The sequence below is a fragment of the Alternaria metachromatica genome (assembly GCF_023757995.1).
Source record: "Alternaria metachromatica strain BMP 0045 chromosome Unknown scaffold_3, whole genome shotgun sequence".
In the NCBI taxonomy this organism is placed as follows: domain Eukaryota; kingdom Fungi; phylum Ascomycota; class Dothideomycetes; order Pleosporales; family Pleosporaceae; genus Alternaria; species Alternaria metachromatica.
In genome coordinates, this window is record NW_026055494.1 from 861664 (window position 1) to 881215 (window position 19552).

Below are 19552 nucleotides of genomic sequence, written 5' to 3' on the forward strand. Positions count from 1 at the left end.
GTTTCTTCGGCGGCCTGGGTACGTGTTTTTCGGTTGTCTAATCTTGTCTTTTTGTACTAGCGTAGGCCGTTCTTGTTTATACGTTTTTTCTCCAGTTTGCGAGCTATTCTTTTTTATTATTGTTATCATCTGTACCAAAAGTCATGTAGCTTCGCGCGTCTTGTACCATATACCCACATCAGCTAGTTAGGTCGCCGACACAGGCTTGTAGTCGGTGCAATCACACATATTTCAACATCTCGATGACTACTCTGTTCTCCCGCTACTCCCCATAAAAACTCCTCTTCGAATCCACTACCACATCTCTAGTGTCCCTCCTCAATCCATCGCTCCGAGCACGTCTTGTCATGGCAACATTTTGTAGGTAAGTGTCGTGGACCAAACTATAGTTCTATCTTTACCTCTTACAACAGAGACGTTATTCTTACTCTCCGGCATGGAAATAATGCCACCAATCGCATCGGCGCGTGTCGCAACTCCCTACGAATCTCAAATTGATTGAATAGTGGAGTATACGGACCCACGACATGCGCACGCCAGCAGCCGTCCGGTCGACGCTTATACCCGACACTAGTCACACAGACACGCTAACAGAAGTGGAAATTTTGTTATCATTGTAATGGTGTGATTCTGAAGATCAAACACTCTTGATTTGATTTGGGAGAGATATAGCCTATCCTTCAACCTACTCTTACATGTCATCAAACGTAGCGGTGCCCGCCCTAAAAGGCGGAGGTATATGTACAAGAAAAAACACAAACAGTAGCTGGTAGATCAAACAGCAGAGTAAACGGCAGTGCATCCTCTTCCACACTCCACCTTTTGCTCAAATTCAACTGTGCGACCATTGACCTTGACCTTATTCCTTGGTGTGATTTGGAAACGGTGCATCTCCTTTTCTCTTAGTTGTTTTCCAAAACCGCCCGCAGATGCTGCTCGCTCTTGCTCAGCGGCTTGGTCGAGTGGTTGGATGTATGTTGGTGTGGCTAGATTACTCCGCTTGCCACTGCCGATTTGGTAATATTCGTTGTTACCCCAGAACAGGATGTCGCGACCCCAGTTTGTGTCGTTATCAGTAAGCTTCTTTGACCGGCCGGTCACAGCGACGCTGGCAACGTTGTCGAGGATGGCGGCGGCATGGGTTGATCCAACTGAGATGTTCAATAGACGTATCGGAATTGCAGTGTTCTTGGCTTCGTCCCACTCGAAAAGACCGGAGAAGGCGGGAACCTTGACGGGATCGGCTTGCGTGTGCACCCATCGACCAACACCAAGTTGACCTGTGAGACCGAATCCAAAAGCCCATGTGTCTGCAGTAGTCTTGTTGCCTTTGGTCGCTTCGACAGCAAGGAAAGACGTATTCCCGCCCGCGAAGACGTTTGTCACCTTGCCTAGCGAGCCAGAGTATAGCTTTTGTGTTGGGAGTAGAGATGGCGCATCTACGCTTTGCGCTTCAGCGTTGTACGGGAAACCAAGTTGACCGGAAGTGTTGTCGCCAAAAGTAAAAGCTCGTCCTTCGGAATCGCAAACTAAGCTATGGTAGTCACCAGTAGCGATCCTCTTGACGGGGAATCCTTTGAGGGTAGTGACCTCGTGGGGAATGTCGAACGCGCCAGTGGGACGGCTCTCGAATAATAGACCCGGTATACCTAGCTGACCTTTGCTAGGGAAGTCTTGTGAGCCTGATGCGAAAGAGAAGACGCGGCCAGAGGAGGTGAGCATGAGCGCATGCTCTAGCCCGGATGAGATGTCCGTGACGCGCTCGCTCCATCCGAGGTTCTCAGGTGTACGGTTGCGATATGAGATGTTGTTGGAGCCACCCCAAAAAGGGATCCAGGATGTAGATGGCGGCTTTGGGCCTTCCTTCTGCTCCGCCTGTGAAACGGGTATCGAGTATACGGAGCCGCTCTTGGAAAGGCCAATGATGCGATCGCGGGAGATGGCGAGGGAGGTCAGGTTATGGCCCGTCAGAGTCTTGGTAGGCTCCTTGATGTCGTTTGCGAAGGCGGTGCCCCATTGTAGAAGATCGCCCTTCTCGTCAATAGCCGCGCCGAAGTTTCTGTCGAGCTTGATGTCCCGCAATAGCTTTCCGTCGAAGAAGGTCAAGCGTCTTGGTGTCTTGATGTACTTTTCGTCAGAGTCGGGTGCCACGACCTTGCCTGAGTTGGAACCCCATGTGTAGACTCCAGGGTTCTCCCAGCTCTTGATGACTTGAAGATGCTGCGAGCTGATGATATTTCTATTGTCGTCGGCAGTTTTTGCCTGCCGCCGTGGCGCTTCAAACTTCAGCTCCGGTTCCTCTTGTTCCTCGGCGTGCGCATCTCGTATGATCGAGTCTCCGTTGCACCATTGGTATGCCGTGGCGGTAGCCCAGAGAGCGCCGACGGTGGCTATGGATCGGACGAAGTGTTGCTGTCGTCGTTGTGCATAGGGATGGGATGCGGTCCGGACGTGTGATTGCGGGGGTCTGGTCGCTATGTTCCTACATACTCGCGGGGCATGCGGCGTTCGGAGGGTCGCGCGTGCTACACACTTTGTGCTGAGCATAGTGTGGTAGATGGGGTGGTGGGCTCGAAGTAGCAGGTGTCGTCCCGTGGGCGTCTGGATGGATCAAGAGAGCAACATTTGCAGCACGATCGAAGGTCCGATTACGGTTGGAGCATTGGTAATTGGACAGTTTGGATAGTTTCTCTAGATCGTAGCTGCGTGATCAATGACGCTCTAGACTTGCTCCACACTGACAGATGGTGCTAGCGCTAATTGGGCCTAGCACCACATGCTGGACCCCCACGAGCATCACCGAGCTCCGACATGTGGAAGCTGCGTCGTGTTTCCTGTCTACACACAACAAACCCATCAACCCCCGAATTGCGCCAGAATGTACGAGGCAGACTCGTGGTACACTGCCTTTGTGCCGCGCACCGCCAAGCCCCAGGAGAAGGGCAAGCACCGCCGCCGAGAGAGCCTGCTTAAACAGGAGAACGTAAGCCCACCATCCGCTGCCTGGGTACGTTTGAGCACTTCTGATGATTGTACTTGCAGGAGAGTCAGGCTGACTTCGAGCGCGCAGAGGCCATCGCAGAAACAGCAGAAGACGATCGACCCGGCAAGCTCAATGGCCCTCCACCGGCCACCGTGGCCAGACGCGCCAAGTCGTACAGCGACTTCTACACCGTCGTGCGGGCACATCTGAAGAAGGAAAGGGCACTCGAGAAGAAGAAGTCACGTGAGGACATCAGCACCGAGCTGGAGTTTGCCGACTGGTATGGCGGCGTCAGCGATGAGCTGCTCGAAGCCAGCCACGAGGAGTACAGACTCTACCAGAACCAACTACACATAACGCGAAACCACCTCGAGAACATCATCTCCGACACAACATCGACCCTCGATATTCTTTCCTCCCTCTCCGAATCCTTCAAGATCGTCGAAGCCCAAACAAACGCCTTCCGTACACAATGCGAAGGCCTCATCGACGACCAGAAGCGCATCACCAAGCTCGCAGACGATATGGAGCAGAATCTGCGATACTACCTCTACCTCGAACCTACCACGAAACGGCTCAATGCTCCGGGAGCAGGCAAGATTGTGCGGGGTAAAGAATTCGTCGAGATGCTGGCCAACCTGGACAGCTGCCTCGAATACATGCAGGCGCATTCCAAGCATCGCGAAGCCGAAACGTACCGATCCAGATACCGACTGCTCCTTACCCGTGCCCTCACCCTCATCCGCGTCCACTTCACCGAAGCGCTTCGAGAAATCGCAGCTGATGTGTCGAAGCGGATAGCGGATAGGCAACTGAACGACACCACCATGTCTGCGCTGTTGTATGCCAAATTCCGCGTCGGCGCGCCGGAGCTGAAGAGCATAGGCATCGAGATACAAAAGCGGGCAGTACTGCCAGCTGGAGCAGCGCCGGGCGGAGAAGCAGAATACCAAAGTCTGATGAACGAGCTATACCAGAGCTATTCAGCCACCCGTGGCCGGCTCATACTTCCCATCGTTACGAAAAAGATCGGAGAGATCGCACAAGCTCCGAGCACATCGACGGATCTCGTAGCTTTCGCGCGGAGCAGCATAAGCTACATTCGTGGCATATGTTTCGACGAGTGCGACTTATGGCGAGAGTGGTTTGAGGGCGACGGCGGATTGTACGACTTCCTCGAAGCTGTATGCGAGCCTCTATACGACTACCTGCGACCGCGCACCATCCACGAGACGCAAATACTCAAGCTTTGCGAACTCTGCACACTGATACAGACACGGTACATGGAGGAAGAAGAGGAGGAGTCGCCGGTTGAGGCGAACAAGCTGGACTTTTCTGTCATTGTACATCCCGCACTGCAAGATGCACAAAACAGATTGGTTTTCCTGTCGCTTGCGATCCTGCGAGACGACATTGAGAGATACAAGCCTAAACCAGAAGACCTCGACTACCCTGCAAAGAACAAGAAGCACGCCACTTCCGGGACCAAGTCAAATCAACCCGTTTTGTCTGGCAAGAAGCAGCCGAAGTCCGAAGTCCCACCCACCCCTTTGATGCCGAAGACGCCCACAATAGTCGAAGACGACGATCCAGATGCGCGGTGGAACTTCAATACCGAAGCGGCCTTCAAAGACTGGTACCCTACATTGCGCAAAGCGATCTGGTTGCTCAGCAAAATCTACAGGCTTGTTCACGTAAGTCCTTCAACGCTCGCATGTCCTTCCTCATGCTAATGTGCTCCTAGTCCTCTGTATTCGATGACCTGGCTCATCACATCGTCCACAGCACCACGCTTTCTCTCGCGCAAGCTAGCACTTTGCTTGCTAAATCCGCCTCACCCACCGATGCCGCCCTCTTCCTCGTATCGCACCTCCTTCTCCTCAAACAACAAATCGTAGCTTTCGACATTGAGTTCGTCACGCCGGAGACCGAAGTCCAATACAATTTTGCGAGCCTCACGAATACTTTCTGGGAGCTGCGTGCTCGGGGCGGCCTCTTCAACCCGCGTAATCTCGTCGGTCTTTTGATACCCAAAGTCGTAGAGAATATGTTGGATGCCAAAGCCGAAGTGGATGCACGCCTGCGCCAAGCGATTAATGACTTTACTGGTCAATTCGTCGCCAGAATGACGGCACCGATCGATACCAAGGGCAACAAAAAGGTGCCTGTGAGTGAAGCTCCTGCGCGTACGAGCAAGATCCGGCAGAACATTGAGCATGAGACGCCGTTCCTGAGATCGAAGCTTGAAGAATACATCACCGACGCTCGTACACGCGAAATGCTTGTAGCAGCTGTCATGGAATCTGTCACCCAAGCATACGAAGACTGGTACGACTCGTCATACTCGCCATCTCTTTCCAACCAAAACGGGGCGAACAGAAGCACGAAGGGTAAGGGAAGGGAAGATGGCGTCTGGGATCCGGACGTGTTTAATGAGTGGTGCGGCAACACTTTCAAAGTTGGCACGCTAGGACTGGGCAGCATGGATGATGAACAAGAGGATTATCAAGATGATGATAGCGATGCAGACAGTATGGGTGCCACCAGCGGGAGATCAGGCACAGAAAGGACAGGAAACACGGGTCTGAGGATCAAGATGTGATAGCTCCCTGTAAGCCGGATGAAGTATGGAAATATTTATCATGCTGGTCTATGGTCGAAGCACCATCACCATGCTATCGGACAGAAATCTACCGTGATTTCCCTCTCACAGTCACTTTCCGTAAACACAGGCATCTTCTCTTCTTCCATGTTCTCAACAATATTCACTTCCGTTTCTGCATCGCTCTCCGACTCTAGCTCTTCCCTTTTCCACGCATTCCGCTTCTTCTGTCTCGCTTTCCGCCGTCGCAATGCGTTCTTCTCGCGGCGTTCAATCACATCGCTTTCTTCGCCTTCCTACTATAATTGATTAGCATCATCATTACTGTCATGGCAGTAATCAAACCAAAGCAAAAGAACTTACCGAGCTAGTTTCGTCAGAATCCGTCGTCGATGCGCGGAGCGAGTCGTAGATCGAGGTCGTACTGGATACGGAAAGCTGCTTGATTGGCGGGTATTTGGCTTCGTCCTCGGTGTCACTGGCTATTTCTGTTGCGGTTTCGGAGGTCGTGGTTGAAGATGAACGCGAAGAGGAATGGGCGGATGAGTCCTCATCTTCACTTGGATCTCGTCTTGCCCTCCCTCTTCCCTTTCGCTCTTGCGCGAGTCTCTTCCTCGTCTGTTCATTCAGTTCCTGCTGTTTTCTCGGTAACACGTCGTCGTATCTCTTTGCTCCTAGCTTCGCGACTTTGAACACTTGTCTCTCTTCTCCTCGCTTTTGTCTGTTCGGTGACTCTCGCTCCTCAGAATCCACACTGCTGCTACTGCTGAGGCTGTCGTGTGCCCTTGCAAGCGTTCCACCACACTGCTTCTCAAAGTTCTCCGCGACGTCAAGGACGGACTTCATCGATGCTTGTGCGGCGTTGTATGCTTTGCCCGAAAGACCAGAAACAGACAGTTGGAAGGCCATGTATGGGCGTAGTAGGTGTAGAGGCGAGTTGATGGAGCGCGTTTTGGTGTGTGCGTAGGTCTCGATATCACTATCTGACTCACTATCAGACCGGGTACTACTCGCTTCTTTCCTGTACGGCAAAGTCTTGGAGCGCGTGAGACGAGCGGCGACAGCAGGCGGGGAGGATTTGTATTTCTTTGCCACAGAAGCTTTTGCCTTCGTTTCTTGAGCTCGTCTCTTTGGCGATCTTCTTGTCTCGTTCACTGCTGTCAGATCTTCGTCTTCGTCTTCTTGCTTGATCTTTACGGTACTTTCTTCTCTGTCAATATGGCGCAAGTAACCTCTCTTATCCTTGTAATCTTCGACGGATATTGTCGATGTACGGAGTGACTCCACTGTGGACCCGCGTCCCGGTGTCACTCTGGTGATAGTGTTGCGAGAAGGGAGTCTGGGACGTGCTTTGCAAGCTCGCGTTCGTGCCATGATGGAACTTTGAGCGATCTATTGAGAGAACTCGGGGGCTGTTCAGATAAGTAGACACGTATTTTGCTTGTAGTATTGCAACTGAACAGATGGCATCGATTAAATGAGGTACTGAGTCCTGTAAGCGAGCTGCATAGCAATTGTTTGTCTAATTTGCAGATGTGCAACACAAAACGAACGTCAAAGAAGTGACGGAGACAACTTGACGACAATTTGAACATTCACTCCTAGCAAACTTTTGGACCTAGGTAAAGGATTCCGTAGGAACGCACCGTCCCTGATCCAACAAGGAGGAGAATTGAATTGTAAGACGATAGAATAACATTACTGTGGTAGTGTAAAATGCATATGGAAAGTATATAAGACTGAAACCAAAACACCGGTGCCATGCAGAAAAGTAAGTCATATGTGTAACGCGAAAAGATCAACCGTGCAGAAAGAGACCGTCTTTAGCATGAAATGCAATCGCCTCGCTGCCCATGCCATATGCAGCGGGTTCCACCAAGTGCTCAAAAAGGCACAATCGAGCCACCCTGAGAAGCAAGCGGGTCAACAGAAGGTTGTTTGGTGACGGTGTTGACTGCATTCTCTTTGTACTTTGCAAGCGTCTTGTCGGAGTTGAAGTTCTGGTTGATGACTCCGCTCATGCCTTTCTGACAGTGATTGCCGTTTGTCTGAGAGCAGTAGTACCAGATGGGGTTCCTGTCCTGCACCGTAAAGGTGAAGACGTTTGGTGCTTCACCCGCGGTGGTGTTGAAGTTGAAGCCAGAGAAGATGGAGTTGTCGCCGCCGAGAGGCTCGCATGGCTTGTCGAACGAGGACTGCACGAAAGTGTGCGCCTTGGGGAGGAAATGGAACTCCATGAGATCTCCCGGTTCTGCGACTACGTTCTCGGGCTCGAAATGTAGGCCGCCGTTGGCGGTGGTGGAGCCAGCGAAGACGCGGTGGACTACTCCGGTAGGCCGGACTGGCTGTGCTGGCACGGCGACGGTGAGGCCAACGAGGGCGGCGGCTGTCAAGGCGAGAGATGTGAAGGCAACCATGTTGTCTGATGAGTTTATCTGTTGATGTCGTAGGAGTGGTGATCTGACAAGGAAGCGACTAAAGCGATGATGACTAGGAAGCAGAGACGAGCTATGAAGTGCTATCGACGATAATAGGACTGTGGATGCTGTGAAGAGAGTAGTTTGATGTGGAAGATGTGATGCAGATGTAGTGATGAAGATGCTGTGAAGAAGGTGATGTATTGAAGATGAAAATGAACTTGACAGACAAGATATTCTCTAGATATATACTCGTCTGGCGAGAGTGCTCACAAATCAAAGGTTGCTGATGTTCTACACATAGCCCTCGGTTGGAGAAATTGCCGTTTGATGGTAAGCTGTATCTTTCGTCAGTGCAGTGTCGCATCAGGCCCTTCACACGACCAGAATGCGGAGAATAGTATGACAGGATGCCTAAGATAGACAGGTCACAACTCGCAAAGGCCATCTCGGATAGAAAACGTTCCAGCGTTTGCTAAAAACAGCTCCAATAAGCGTCCGGCAGCCCTGCCACTGCGGCTGAAATAGCTGACCCAGGGCGTGGCTTAGCCCCAACGCGAGAAACAACGGACAGCGCAATCGTCAGCAATTTACTGCTAGGCCTCGACTAAGTCCATTGTAGAGGATATTCCGGGCGTAATCACAACATTCGCTGCAGCTCGTAGTGTTGGTTGATGCTCATTGAACATGTTCCGCATGCGCCTTTGCGATGGTGACCCACGTGTCGACGCCTAGCAGGAATGGACGATGGAAACACCACACAGGTCCAACAGCTGAGTACTGTGCCACAGTATGACATTCCTCCCGTCCTCTAGATGGTCTTGGTCTTGTTTGTAATTGTTGGCTATTTTCGGTTTTAAGTGAGCGCTTATAGATCTGGAAGGGGCCGCCCTTTCGAAAACCAAGTAGGTACATGCCGAGACGCCTCTTCGCCGCTCAAGACCTCATTCCAGGACCTGAAACAGTGTCGCTTGCGCGTTATTATTTCCAGCGCGTATTACGCGATGCCCCAAGGTTCGGGGCTGGTGATGTTACGACGGAAGTCCGGGTCGTGGTGGAATCGGCCACGCGGCGCGCACGCGAAGGTGGACCTTCTGGGAGCGATCTGGCTTTGCCTACCTGGGTAACGTCCGTGCACAAGGCTCATACCAAGAATACCACCATCAGTACTGATGTATCTGCATAGCTTCAATCTTTTGTTTCTTAGTCATCGGTCCTGTCCCGAACTCGCGTAAGGCACTTTTAGGATGCTAGAGCGAATGCCTAGTAGATGCGCTGATCCTGTCCCAATGGATGATCTGTGGAGGCCGCTAGCGAGCTGCCGTCAAGAAACACGGTGAAGTCTTAGTCGAACTCGTGAAGGCGGGGCATGTTTCGTCAACACGGTGGTGAATGGTGGTATATCTTTCCTCGGGCGCGAAAAAGGATATGAAGACAGCGGTGAAGTAGGAGATCTGGCGGTCAAGAGTCTTGTTAATACATCCTTGAGGCGACCTGGACCGAAAAAGCAGAAAAGCCGCGTTGCGAGGTTCCACACCACCACAACACTGTAATGGTGTGCACAGAGAGAATTGCTTTGCCAGATCCTGCATCGCAGTAGTAACGAAAGACTCAAGCGAGAATGGAGGTGGTGTAAAATTTCATTATTTTCTTCTTTCAAGAAGAACGCCAATACATGCTAGCTCGTGACTGCGGAAAACATCCAAAGAAAACATGCTCTATCAAAGACAACACGCTTACATGCAAGCAGCGCCGTCAATGCCAATGACCTTTCCGTTGACCCAGTCACCGTCTTGGGAAGCAAGGAAGCAGACAACGCGGGCAATGTCTACTGGCTGACCAACACGGTTGTGAGGGGACCATGTGCAGGCGTACTCGTCGACTTGGTCGTCGCTGAGCTTGTCACCATCGGGAATGTACTCGCGGCAGACGGCGTGGTACATGTCGGTCTTGATGCCACCGGGTGCAACACAGTTGACGGTGATCCTCTTCTCGCCGGCATCTAGGTTGGGTCAGTAGATGAAGTGGAAGTGAGCATGATGTGACTTACCGATAGCCATGCACCTAGTGAATGTCTCAATGGCTCCCTTTGAGCCGGAGTAGACAGCGTGCTTGGGTACGCCCTTAGCCTGACCGGTGATGGATCCCATAAGGATGATGCGACCACCCATCTCCATCCTCTTGTAAGCCGCCTTAGCGACGAAGAACTGGCCACGGGTGTTGATGGTGAAGACACGGTCGAACTCCTCGGGTGTGACGTCCTTGAAGTGACCGAAAGAGACAACACCGGAGTTGGAGCAGCAGATGTCGAGCTTGCCGAAGTGGGCAACAACATCGTCCATCAGCTTCTCAGACTCCTCGACGTTGCCAACGTTGGCCTTGAAGGCAGCGGCGTCTGAGCCATTGCCGAGTGCCTTGATCTCCTTGACGACTGCCTCAGCACCCTCGACGGCGTTGGCGTAGTTGACGGCGACCTTTGCGCCACGCTTGGCGAGCTCAATAGCCATCGCCTTTCCGATACCACGGCCTACATGTTTGTTAGTATGGGAGGTGAAGCTTGGGTATGATGAAGCTTACCTGAGCCGGTAACAACGGCGACCTTGCCAGCAAGGCTCCATGTCTGCTCAATTGATGCCATTTTGATGTGTTGAGGTGTTGAGATTTTGAGTTGAGGAGTGTGAAGGTGTTTGTAGTAGTGATGAGAGTGGTTGTGATGATGATAATTCCCTTCCACGGTCAAGACGAGTACATATATACCCTCTCGCTATTCGGAACGCCAGCGGAGACCGCGTTCAGTGAGTAGCTCTTTTCCATCTGCTCCACCACCGGTATCCCAACATCCATACCACTCCCCCAACTCGAAGCGTCCGGTTCGGCACTCAGCATCGCCCCCAGGAGTCGTGAGTCCTAGGGCTGAAACTGTGTACCTGCGCCGCATCTGTCCCGTAGCGTGGTCCCTGTCCCCGTAGGAGAGCCTGAGCCTCAGGGACAGACCGTCGGACAGAGGGGCCGAAGGGGGCAGGAGCGCTTGCGATTGGACAATTCCCACGAGCTGCGAGGGCCGACCGAGCAACACCAAACTTCCAGCGCCTCTCGTGCAGCACGCACCCGTTTCACGAGATCGAAACATCTTTTTTTGTCCACCGCGAGTAATGCTGGCATCTCATTGAGTTCTGCTGGTGAAGCACCAGGTATGACGCTGCGAAGACTCGCGTTTGACAGTGACAACGAATCGCGAGGCTGATGCGACACCGGCGGCATCGAAACATCTATTTTCGCATCCTCGCATGTCCACCATCAGCCGAGAGTCTCTGCTGGGAGCTCGTTGCTTCGTGATGTGACGCGAACAGATTCGAACGTCGCTGCGACGACTCTGTCCGTCGTGGGTAAGCCCAGGGCCGTAGGGTTCTGAAGATCCGACACGGTCATGTGACGTTCTGGGACAAACTTCGGACCCCTTGGAACGGTTTAGCCTGAACTCGCTCAGGGTTCGGCAGGACTCCGACGCTTCTCAGCACACCCGTGTACTGGAACCTCAATGGCTCCCCATACACCAACGGTCATCATGACTCCCTGAGTGCCGTAGAGTCCGGACTCGACCCGGTAAATGGAAGTGTGTTACAAGTCGGCCAAGCGTGGCTAGGTGTCGCAATCAGAAATGGGTGCTGCCGGCTTCCACAGCGGGGATCCGTCGACAAAACGTCCGTGCGTTTTTCACTTCACTTCATCTTCCAACTGCTGTACCGTCGGGATAGATGGAGTGTTCCAAACGGTGGGCAACGAGCTGTGAGCGTTCTCATCTCGAGTACGAGCTGTTGAAGATAAGGGACCTGCGCACAGATTAATAAAGAGTCCATATACGAGCGACCATAACCGAGCACGTACACCGACGATGCATGCCAGTCTTTATCCAGATTACATACCTGTACCAAGAGCACAAAATAGCTGCGCGTCTACGTGCGAGGTTTTCAATCCTCTGAATCCCCTGTTCTGGAAACAGGGAGTCGTCTTCACCGACCATGTTGTGTCTTATCAACGGCGTCCGTTGACCCAAAGTTGCAAACCAATATGCGTCTCCACCACCACGCATCGGCCCTTTCGTCCCCAGAACGGCTTGCTTTCAAGCGATAGTATCCGATCGCGGTGCCTATACATCCAGCGCTGACGAATATTTCGGATGCTCTTCGTGTGGCGCTTCTGTTCTCGCAGTACTAGCCGCAGGGGTGACCCGATAAAGCCACACGAGGTGGAATGTCACTCTATAGAAGACGACTGGGGATGCAAGGGGCTTAGAAGAGTTCTCTTGTTGGGAAGGCCACGCGTATAGACGCCCAGGGTGGATGCTTTCGCGTCATGGCATCAGCGTGGCAGAGCGTAGCGGATAACCCTATGTCAGAAACGCATCATCCGTCAAGGGCTATGCAATCGTGGGAGCTACCTACTCACCAACTAGAAGACTTGCACCCTGATTGCTCAGAGATATTGAAACTATCAATACCGCACGAATCACATACCTTCCCGGTCTGAGTACGGGGTGGTGTAGTCGTCTCAAGGAGCTCTTTTGTGGAGTTGTCAGAGCTATACCTGAATCGATTCATTTCCCCCTCATTCCGTTTCCCGTCAAACACATAGCGGTGAAAGGGGCTGTTGTTGGGCGCTTCACGCGACCTTCTGCCAGATCGCCCTATGCTAATGCATTCTTTCACGGGACAGCCATGGTTTCCATTATCGAACCTCGCATTCGCTTTTATATGTCTTCTAACGATGCTCATTTTTGTGCCTACTAATACAACAATGTTGCAACTAACCGAAAACATCGAGTGATGCACGATATGGATGATAGACATATATGGAGGTACTTGTACAGCAGTAGTGACACAACGAAGCCTCCGCTGACACAAACCGTTCGGATACTACCCGGTAAGTCCCCGATGCTTAACTCAAGCTCGGCTGGCATACGGAAGTGCATTGATCGGCACTGGGCGTGTCTTTGGTCAGGATAGCGCGTCCAGACCACCACATCCATCTCCACCTCTTGATAGGGTGAAAGCCGCAACGGCGACGAAAATCTCCGACATACCGACCGTTGGATGGAACTCACGAGGGGTCACTCGCATGTTCACCACCCTCTGGTGAGTGATATACATCAAAGCCCGATGGCACGGGCCAGCTACATCCTGACAGCTACGGCTGTCGTGCGGGCATCCGTAGGCTTGGCACGATCTTCGTATCAGCCATGCGGATTAGAGCAAGAGCCACTGCTCTGGGTACTTCAATGTTGGAAAGTGGTCCTTCATGTCGTAGGTTATTGTGATGTGTAACAATGGCCGCTTGGAACCGAAGGATTCTAGCCGCTCCTGTGTGCTCGAACAGCCAGTCATCTTGATTAGGGCTGCATATGCTACCTCCATACGCAAGTAGCCACGCTGAACGCGTAAGCTTGTCAAGCAATGAGCCTGCAGGAAGACGTCTTGGTACCGGCTTTCTGTCACTGTGATACGGAAGCATACTGCATATACCCATCCTTCGACTTAACGGCCAGAAGGAATCTGGTTAGTAACTCCATCGGGTAGTGGTCTCCATTCTCCGGCCACATTGAGGGCTGGAGAAGTCCAAATAAGGCGGCGATCGTAAGACTGCGTTGCCGTTTGTTCGGAAGCGATGACGGGTTTCGATGCATCAGCACGGTTACTGGGGGTGAATGAGACATAGTACGATCTGGATAAAGCGGCACCATCATAGTGCGACGAAGTCCTTGCATAACGTCCGCGGAAAGAGGAGAGGCGAGGGGACTATCTGGGAGAGGTTGAGGTACGTGCCTCAATACACATGCTTGCATTCTCCACGGTGTTACCAATACTGTTGGAAGCATATTGCAGACACAGTACTACTCCAATCAACTTCAGAAGTCCAAACATGCCATACTGGCTCCTTTCACTTCCCTCGGCCATTGTTCACTTTGAACTCAAACCCTCTACTACCCTTGCATCGTTCGCATCTGACGAGTCCACATCCTCGTAGGGACACTCTGTTACATCCCACACGGTTCGAAGAAACCCCGCCGCCGTAGTGCCGCCCTTACACACACACCATTCGCACTCTTAGCCGACCCCGCCATCAAGCCTCCAATCTCGAAGACACCAATTATCTACGCAATCCGACCCATGCCCTGCTTACGCTTGAAACACATGCGCGGGTTAGGAGAAAAACGAAGCAATCAAGAACCCGCAGGTAGTGATGACGGAGGGGCTACACGGTGGTAAGGGATATATGTGTTGCACATCAGCCGTTACGCATACACACATGACACCTTCGACCACCGTGTCACGGAAGAGCCCCGCATCCACCATCACGACATGAAGAGATTTCATCCGAAGCTGAGAGCCTCCTGCGAATGAAGATGGTCAGTATGCTTTCACTGGCAGACTGGTCGAGGAGACACCCACCGTTGCCTGCGACCAGCTGGCCGAGGATCCGCTGGAAGCGCTTCACACTCATCGTCAACAACAGTCCGCTGAAGTGTATAGGTTTGCTATTCCCAAGTCGGTTGGTACTATTTGATCATCATGTCTATGTACTATACATTATGGACTGCCTTGCAGTCGGTTCTGATGACCTCAGTCCAGGCACGAAGCACCTCGGCGATCGAGACGGACATCACTCGACGCCGATGCTGTGTCTATGCCCTTGAACGCCAACCAACGCTTGGAACCTCGCGCATATCCTTCCCAAGCATCCTAAGATGTCGATGCTGATGGAAAACACCCGAAAGAGATGGAACGAGATAAGAAACGATAAGACGGGAAACACCTAAACACCCGCTAATACATCATGAGCTCGTGGTGGTACGGTGGAAGACAGAGAGAAGAGAAGAGATGGAGGTGGGAGGTTATCCTCGCGCGAGTTTCTCGAGTTTACTACGAATGCCATCGGAGAACCTGGTGGCAACACCCTCATCAAGGACGTCGATACAATGCGACAGGATCGCGAAGCCGTTATCCAAAGGGACGTGTGTACCGTCGCGCTTGGTCAGAGTGGGTATGCCCTCCCTACGAGACATGTACCTCAGTATGGTAGGATGGTCAGCTGGAAGGCGATCCACAGAGAACGCGGAGTTCGATGGCTGATACGATCCTTGGTGGTTGGGACTCAAGGACTCGCCATGTGCCAGCGAATCAGTCCAGAAGACCAAACCCGCACGGTAGACGGCGCCAGCCCACCATGGCGGCCGGATACCTCTTGGCATCTCACGGATGAGTCGAAGGACCTGACCGGCGTGGGTGATGGCCTCCTGCACATCGGACAGACACTTCTTGTGCATCCACAGCATCTGCTGGTATGAGCCGTCCACACCCTCTCGACGCGCAAGGCGCTCTATCTCTGGAAAGTTGGACACAGCGTTCAAGCTGATAAGATGGAACATGACAAGGTTCGCCTGCATCATCGGACACACTGGGTTGGACTTCATGTACCGTTGCGCCAAATCGAACCAACGCCCTAGCAACGCCTGCACCTCCTCGAGACGCACGCGGGTCGACGCTGCTGTCAGTGCGCGATTCCGCGATCGTGAAGCGACGCTATCGGAAAAGCAGCTGAGAAGCTGGCAATACTGGCAGACCAGAGTCTGCAGGGGGTGGAGGAGCAGACGCAGGTGCATAGGTGTCAGATGAATCTCCTGTACATCCTGTACGACGATTTCGTCATCTAGGAAGTAACGGAACAGATCTCTGAGACTGGGTGGTCTGGCCCCAGAGCCTACTGAAGAGTACCCGTTCGAGAACTCATGGACTTGGTTGAACATCTCAGACCACTCTGAGGCGGTCTGCGCTTGCCAAAGTCGATCCGAATCAGGCATCGGCGCGCCAAACTCTGTTACTGAGAACAGTGGAGCGGTATCGTGGAAGAGCGATAAGTCTTGGTCTACCATGACCCAGGAGTAGATGAGGCTGCGCCAATATTAGTAAGTGCGTTCACGTGACGGTACCGAAGTTTTCAACACTTACCGACTGCGGCTTTCTTGCTGAAGCCAGTCCTTCCACAACGCATCCGTCGAAATATTTCCGTTGATATGAGGCGTTGCCGGCGGTCGCACATCGAGAATACCGGAATGTCGCAACATGGAGAAATACATGCCACGCTGGCCCATAGCGATGTCCATCTGCCATTTGTCGCCACTCCACGCCGCCTGGACAGTGAAGAGGAGGGCTGCACGCAGAACGATAGGATCACCAGCCATGATGATGTTCTTCTCAATAAGGTCGAAGAGCGATATCCGGCAGGCTTCGGTGAAGCCACCAGTTAGCCACCTGGCCTCTATGGATGGAATGGTCATGGCGCCCTGCGCGATCATCATGAGAATGAGCAAGCTCGATGCTTTGTCGTTGTAGTTTTGCATTAGTTCATTCGTATCGAGCACACCTCTGGCGGAGGTGGGATAATAGCGTTCGAAAGAGTTGGCGTATGACTTGAGAAAGTACTCCAGGACGCGAGCAGGTGGAAGAAGAACGAAGTTGGAGTGAGAGGCCGTGGATCCTGGAGACTCGCCACTGCTGGACGAGCTGCTTCCGTCTTTGTGGATGTCCAAAGCCTTGTGGAGGAAGCTTTGGGTGATGGCGAGAAGTTTGTCTCGCGTGGCTTCCTGCAACTTCGATACCGCGATTTGCCCGCCTTGTTGAAAGTCGGATTCATCCCACGATGGGGACCAGTTAGCCCAGCCCTCGTGATTCTTGAGGCTCAGCTCTAACCGCTCGAGGTTGAGTCTCGCTGTGCGTGGACACGAGCTTGAAGCAATAGAAGGAGTGCAACGGAAAACAGTCCAGCCATCTTGAGCCGCGATGATGGCACCAAGATCAGGTATGCCGGCATCTGCTATCGAAGAGTGCCTGTTGGAGGGGTAGAACATCGAAGCCGAACTACCAATTTGCAGGTCCGAAAAGGACTCGTCCATGCGAGGTGTCTGGACAGGCTGTCCAAATGTTTGAGCAGGCGACATTTCTGGTATCATGCCAAGGATGCCATCCTGAGGTGGTCCCATGCTCATGTCCATACTCATGCTCATCATCAACGCGGGGTCTATCCGCATGGGATCAAAGGTTGTATCCATGGGCATGCCGTTCCAAGGGTCCATCATGAATTGAGGGCTCTCATTATCGGATTGGTCCCGTACCGTTCTGACGAAGTCGTCATATCCTGACATAGGTGTGGAGGTGACGAATCCATTCATGCCGTTCACCGGGGTGGGGAGTGGCGAAAGAAGCGACGATGATTGAGCAAGTCCGTTGGAAGGGGACTGGTCGAAAAAGGGCGGCGTATCGGAGATCGGCATATGAAGATGCAACGACTTCTCCTCGGGATTTATGTGTGTCGGTGGCTGTACCGGTTGTGAGATGGAAGGGTTTCGTGAATGAGGGGCCGAGGGCGACTGCGATTGTCTTTGCGACGGTGGTTGGCTGTCCGGAATATGGGCAGTCTGGTTGATCTGAGCAGGAGAGGACTTCGACATCGCTTGTTTCGGTTGGCTATCGTGGTTTGGAGAGACATTGCCGGATGTATTGTGGTTATCCGCGTTGCTGCCACTCTCGCTCGAGTCCCCGCTCCCAGCCTCAGGAGGACCGCCAACCCGCTGGACACCTTTCGATGCCCGCCTTGTAGGACGCAATGTGCATTTCAGATTCCTCTGAGCGCACCTGGTGCACGGAAACTTCTTGTCACACTTGGTCTTTGTCTTGGCACAATTACTGCAGGCGATGGGTGTGCGGCCGGCGGACTTTGGTATTATGCCTTGTGGGGGGAGTCCCTCTTCGTTGTTCTGGTTGCGGCCGTGTACGGTGTAGTGTCTTTGCAAAAGATCTCTGAAGAGGCTGTCAGTACTTTGTTCCGAACGGTCGATGCCACAGGATGAGAAAGAGCAAGGAAGGGTGCCACATACCGTCGAGCAAAGCTCATATGACATGTGAAGCATTTGAAAGGCTTGACGTTGGTGTCTGCTCATCCACAGTGATTAGCAGATATCCCAGAAGAAAGATTGGATGGTAGCTGGTGTGAGGAAGATTGAAAGAGCGAAAGACGCGGGGTCAACATACGAGTCAAGATATGTCGTTCGAGATGCTCGTCTCTGGTGAACGACTGTCCACAGTATGTGCAAAAGACCATGTTGAAGGAGGAATTAAGCGTGTGATCCTGGTGGAAGTAGACTTGATATGTTGGTCGACACGGCGATGGCCGGCTGATGGGTGGTAGGAGGGGTCTGAGGATGATATTGTGTACCAAGGTTCAGAAAGAGATCAATGCCATAAACTCCAAGGCGGGGATATCGAGGCGAAAGTGAGGTTGGCGAGGCTCAAACGAGTGGGACGAGGATGGAGTAATGGGTCCGAAGTCCGGTAGTCCTGAGAGAGCTCTAAAACGGGGCGGGCATGGAAACCAGTCTGGAGCTAAGAGAAATAGCAGACGTCAAGTCGACAGCTAGACGTTTTCCGTTGGGACGTCAGACGGAAGCCGTGTGTTAAGAGTGCTGTGGCGCTGACTGCAGAACGAGTCGTCTAGCAGTGGTCTGAGAAGGACGAGGTCAAGATCAGGCCCCGTGGTACAGCGGCTGTCAAGTAGGCTGAGCACGTTGGAGTGGGTGACGAGAGATGGGTAAAGATAGAAGATTATCACGGGGAGAACGTTGGCGTGGGGAGAGATATTTCTCAAGCGTATAGAGGTAGGAAATGTAAGAGCGGGTTTGACTAGCGGGCTTTCCCAACAGGGAGTGTTGATTATGCATCTGAGCGACGATGAATTCATCAATTGAGGAGGGATCCTGCTGCACGAGAGGATGAGCTAGTGCCTCGCAGTTACATGCAGCGCGCCAGGCTCTTGGGTGGGTCGAGCCTGACCCGGTTAGCCCGATGTTTGTTCGAGCGACCAGGGGCATCTGCACGGCGTTGATGATAAGACTCAGCGACAACAGGGATGCATCTTGGAGATCTGCACCGCGGACTAGATTGGTGGAGGGCAGGGTGGAGGTTCGTGCTGAGAGTGACGGGGGACGAGCGCCGAGCCCGCGTCAGCCACAAGTCCGCGAACCGAGCTGGCGCATGGCTCCCTGGGAAAAGAACAGCAAGACACCCGTACACCCGTAATGTATTCTGCAATACGGCAAAATTACTGCCACGATCGGCGCCCGCACATGCGTCAAATCAGCACCGGCGGGGGCCTTGGGCATGCCTGTAAGATACACCAATGTCTCTATATAGACGCCTTCGAGGAAACCACTAAGATTGCTGGCAGCGGTGAGTCCACCTCAGCTCTCGTTGCGAGCTATACGAAGCCTTTCGCGTCTTCCTACTCCCGCAGGTAGTGATGGGCGCGACATACGAGATAACAACTCAGGTATGTCAGCATCACGCGGCTGAGTCGTGGTTGACAGGTGCCGACTCACTGGAGATCTCTCGAGTCTGTCCACCCGTCTCGGAACGTAACACGAAGCTCTCTCTCGTCCCGCGGCCACTAAACGAGGGAGGATAAAAGTCCTCTGTACCCTCATCCCAGATTGATGTCGTCGAA

At 52.8% G+C, this 19552-nt stretch overlaps 6 protein-coding genes across 6 annotated transcripts; 1 reads left to right on the forward strand and 5 right to left on the reverse strand.

Moving 5' to 3' along the window:
• Positions 1–774: 774 nt before the first annotated feature.
• Positions 775–2547, reverse strand: J4E83_001945 (uncharacterized protein; the record flags this gene model as incomplete). Its single annotated transcript, XM_049328898.1, has 1 exon — positions 775–2547. One exon carries the CDS (start codon positions 2545–2547, stop codon positions 775–777), a length of 1773 nt encoding a protein of 590 aa, XP_049191870.1.
• A 331-nt stretch (positions 2548–2878) lies between these two features.
• J4E83_001946 (uncharacterized protein) lies at positions 2879–5585 on the forward strand (the record flags this gene model as incomplete). The annotated part of the gene is made up of 3 exons (XM_049328899.1): positions 2879–2983; positions 3043–4677; positions 4728–5585. The coding sequence occupies 3 exons, from the start codon at positions 2879–2881 to the stop codon at positions 5583–5585; spliced, it is 2598 nt and encodes an 865-aa protein (XP_049191871.1).
• Positions 5586–5650: 65 nt separating this feature from the next.
• Positions 5651–6494, reverse strand: J4E83_001947 (uncharacterized protein; the record flags this gene model as incomplete). The annotated part of the gene is made up of 2 exons (XM_049328900.1): positions 5651–5881; positions 5949–6494. 2 exons carry the CDS (start codon positions 6492–6494, stop codon positions 5651–5653), a joined length of 777 nt encoding a protein of 258 aa, XP_049191872.1.
• Positions 6495–7468: 974 nt separating this feature from the next.
• On the reverse strand, positions 7469–8002 carry J4E83_001948 (uncharacterized protein; the record flags this gene model as incomplete). The annotated part of the gene is made up of 1 exon (XM_049328901.1): positions 7469–8002. The coding sequence occupies one exon, from the start codon at positions 8000–8002 to the stop codon at positions 7469–7471; it is 534 nt and encodes a 177-aa protein (XP_049191873.1).
• Positions 8003–9738: 1736 nt separating this feature from the next.
• J4E83_001949 (uncharacterized protein) lies at positions 9739–10640 on the reverse strand (the record flags this gene model as incomplete). The annotated part of the gene is made up of 3 exons (XM_049328902.1): positions 9739–10004; positions 10053–10529; positions 10580–10640. 3 exons carry the CDS (start codon positions 10638–10640, stop codon positions 9739–9741), a joined length of 804 nt encoding a protein of 267 aa, XP_049191874.1.
• A 4251-nt stretch (positions 10641–14891) lies between these two features.
• J4E83_001950 (uncharacterized protein) lies at positions 14892–18154 on the reverse strand (the record flags this gene model as incomplete). The annotated part of the gene is made up of 4 exons (XM_049328903.1): positions 14892–15948; positions 16006–17853; positions 17931–17985; positions 18085–18154. 4 exons carry the CDS (start codon positions 18152–18154, stop codon positions 14892–14894), a joined length of 3030 nt encoding a protein of 1009 aa, XP_049191875.1.
• Positions 18155–19552: the final 1398 nt, after the last annotated feature.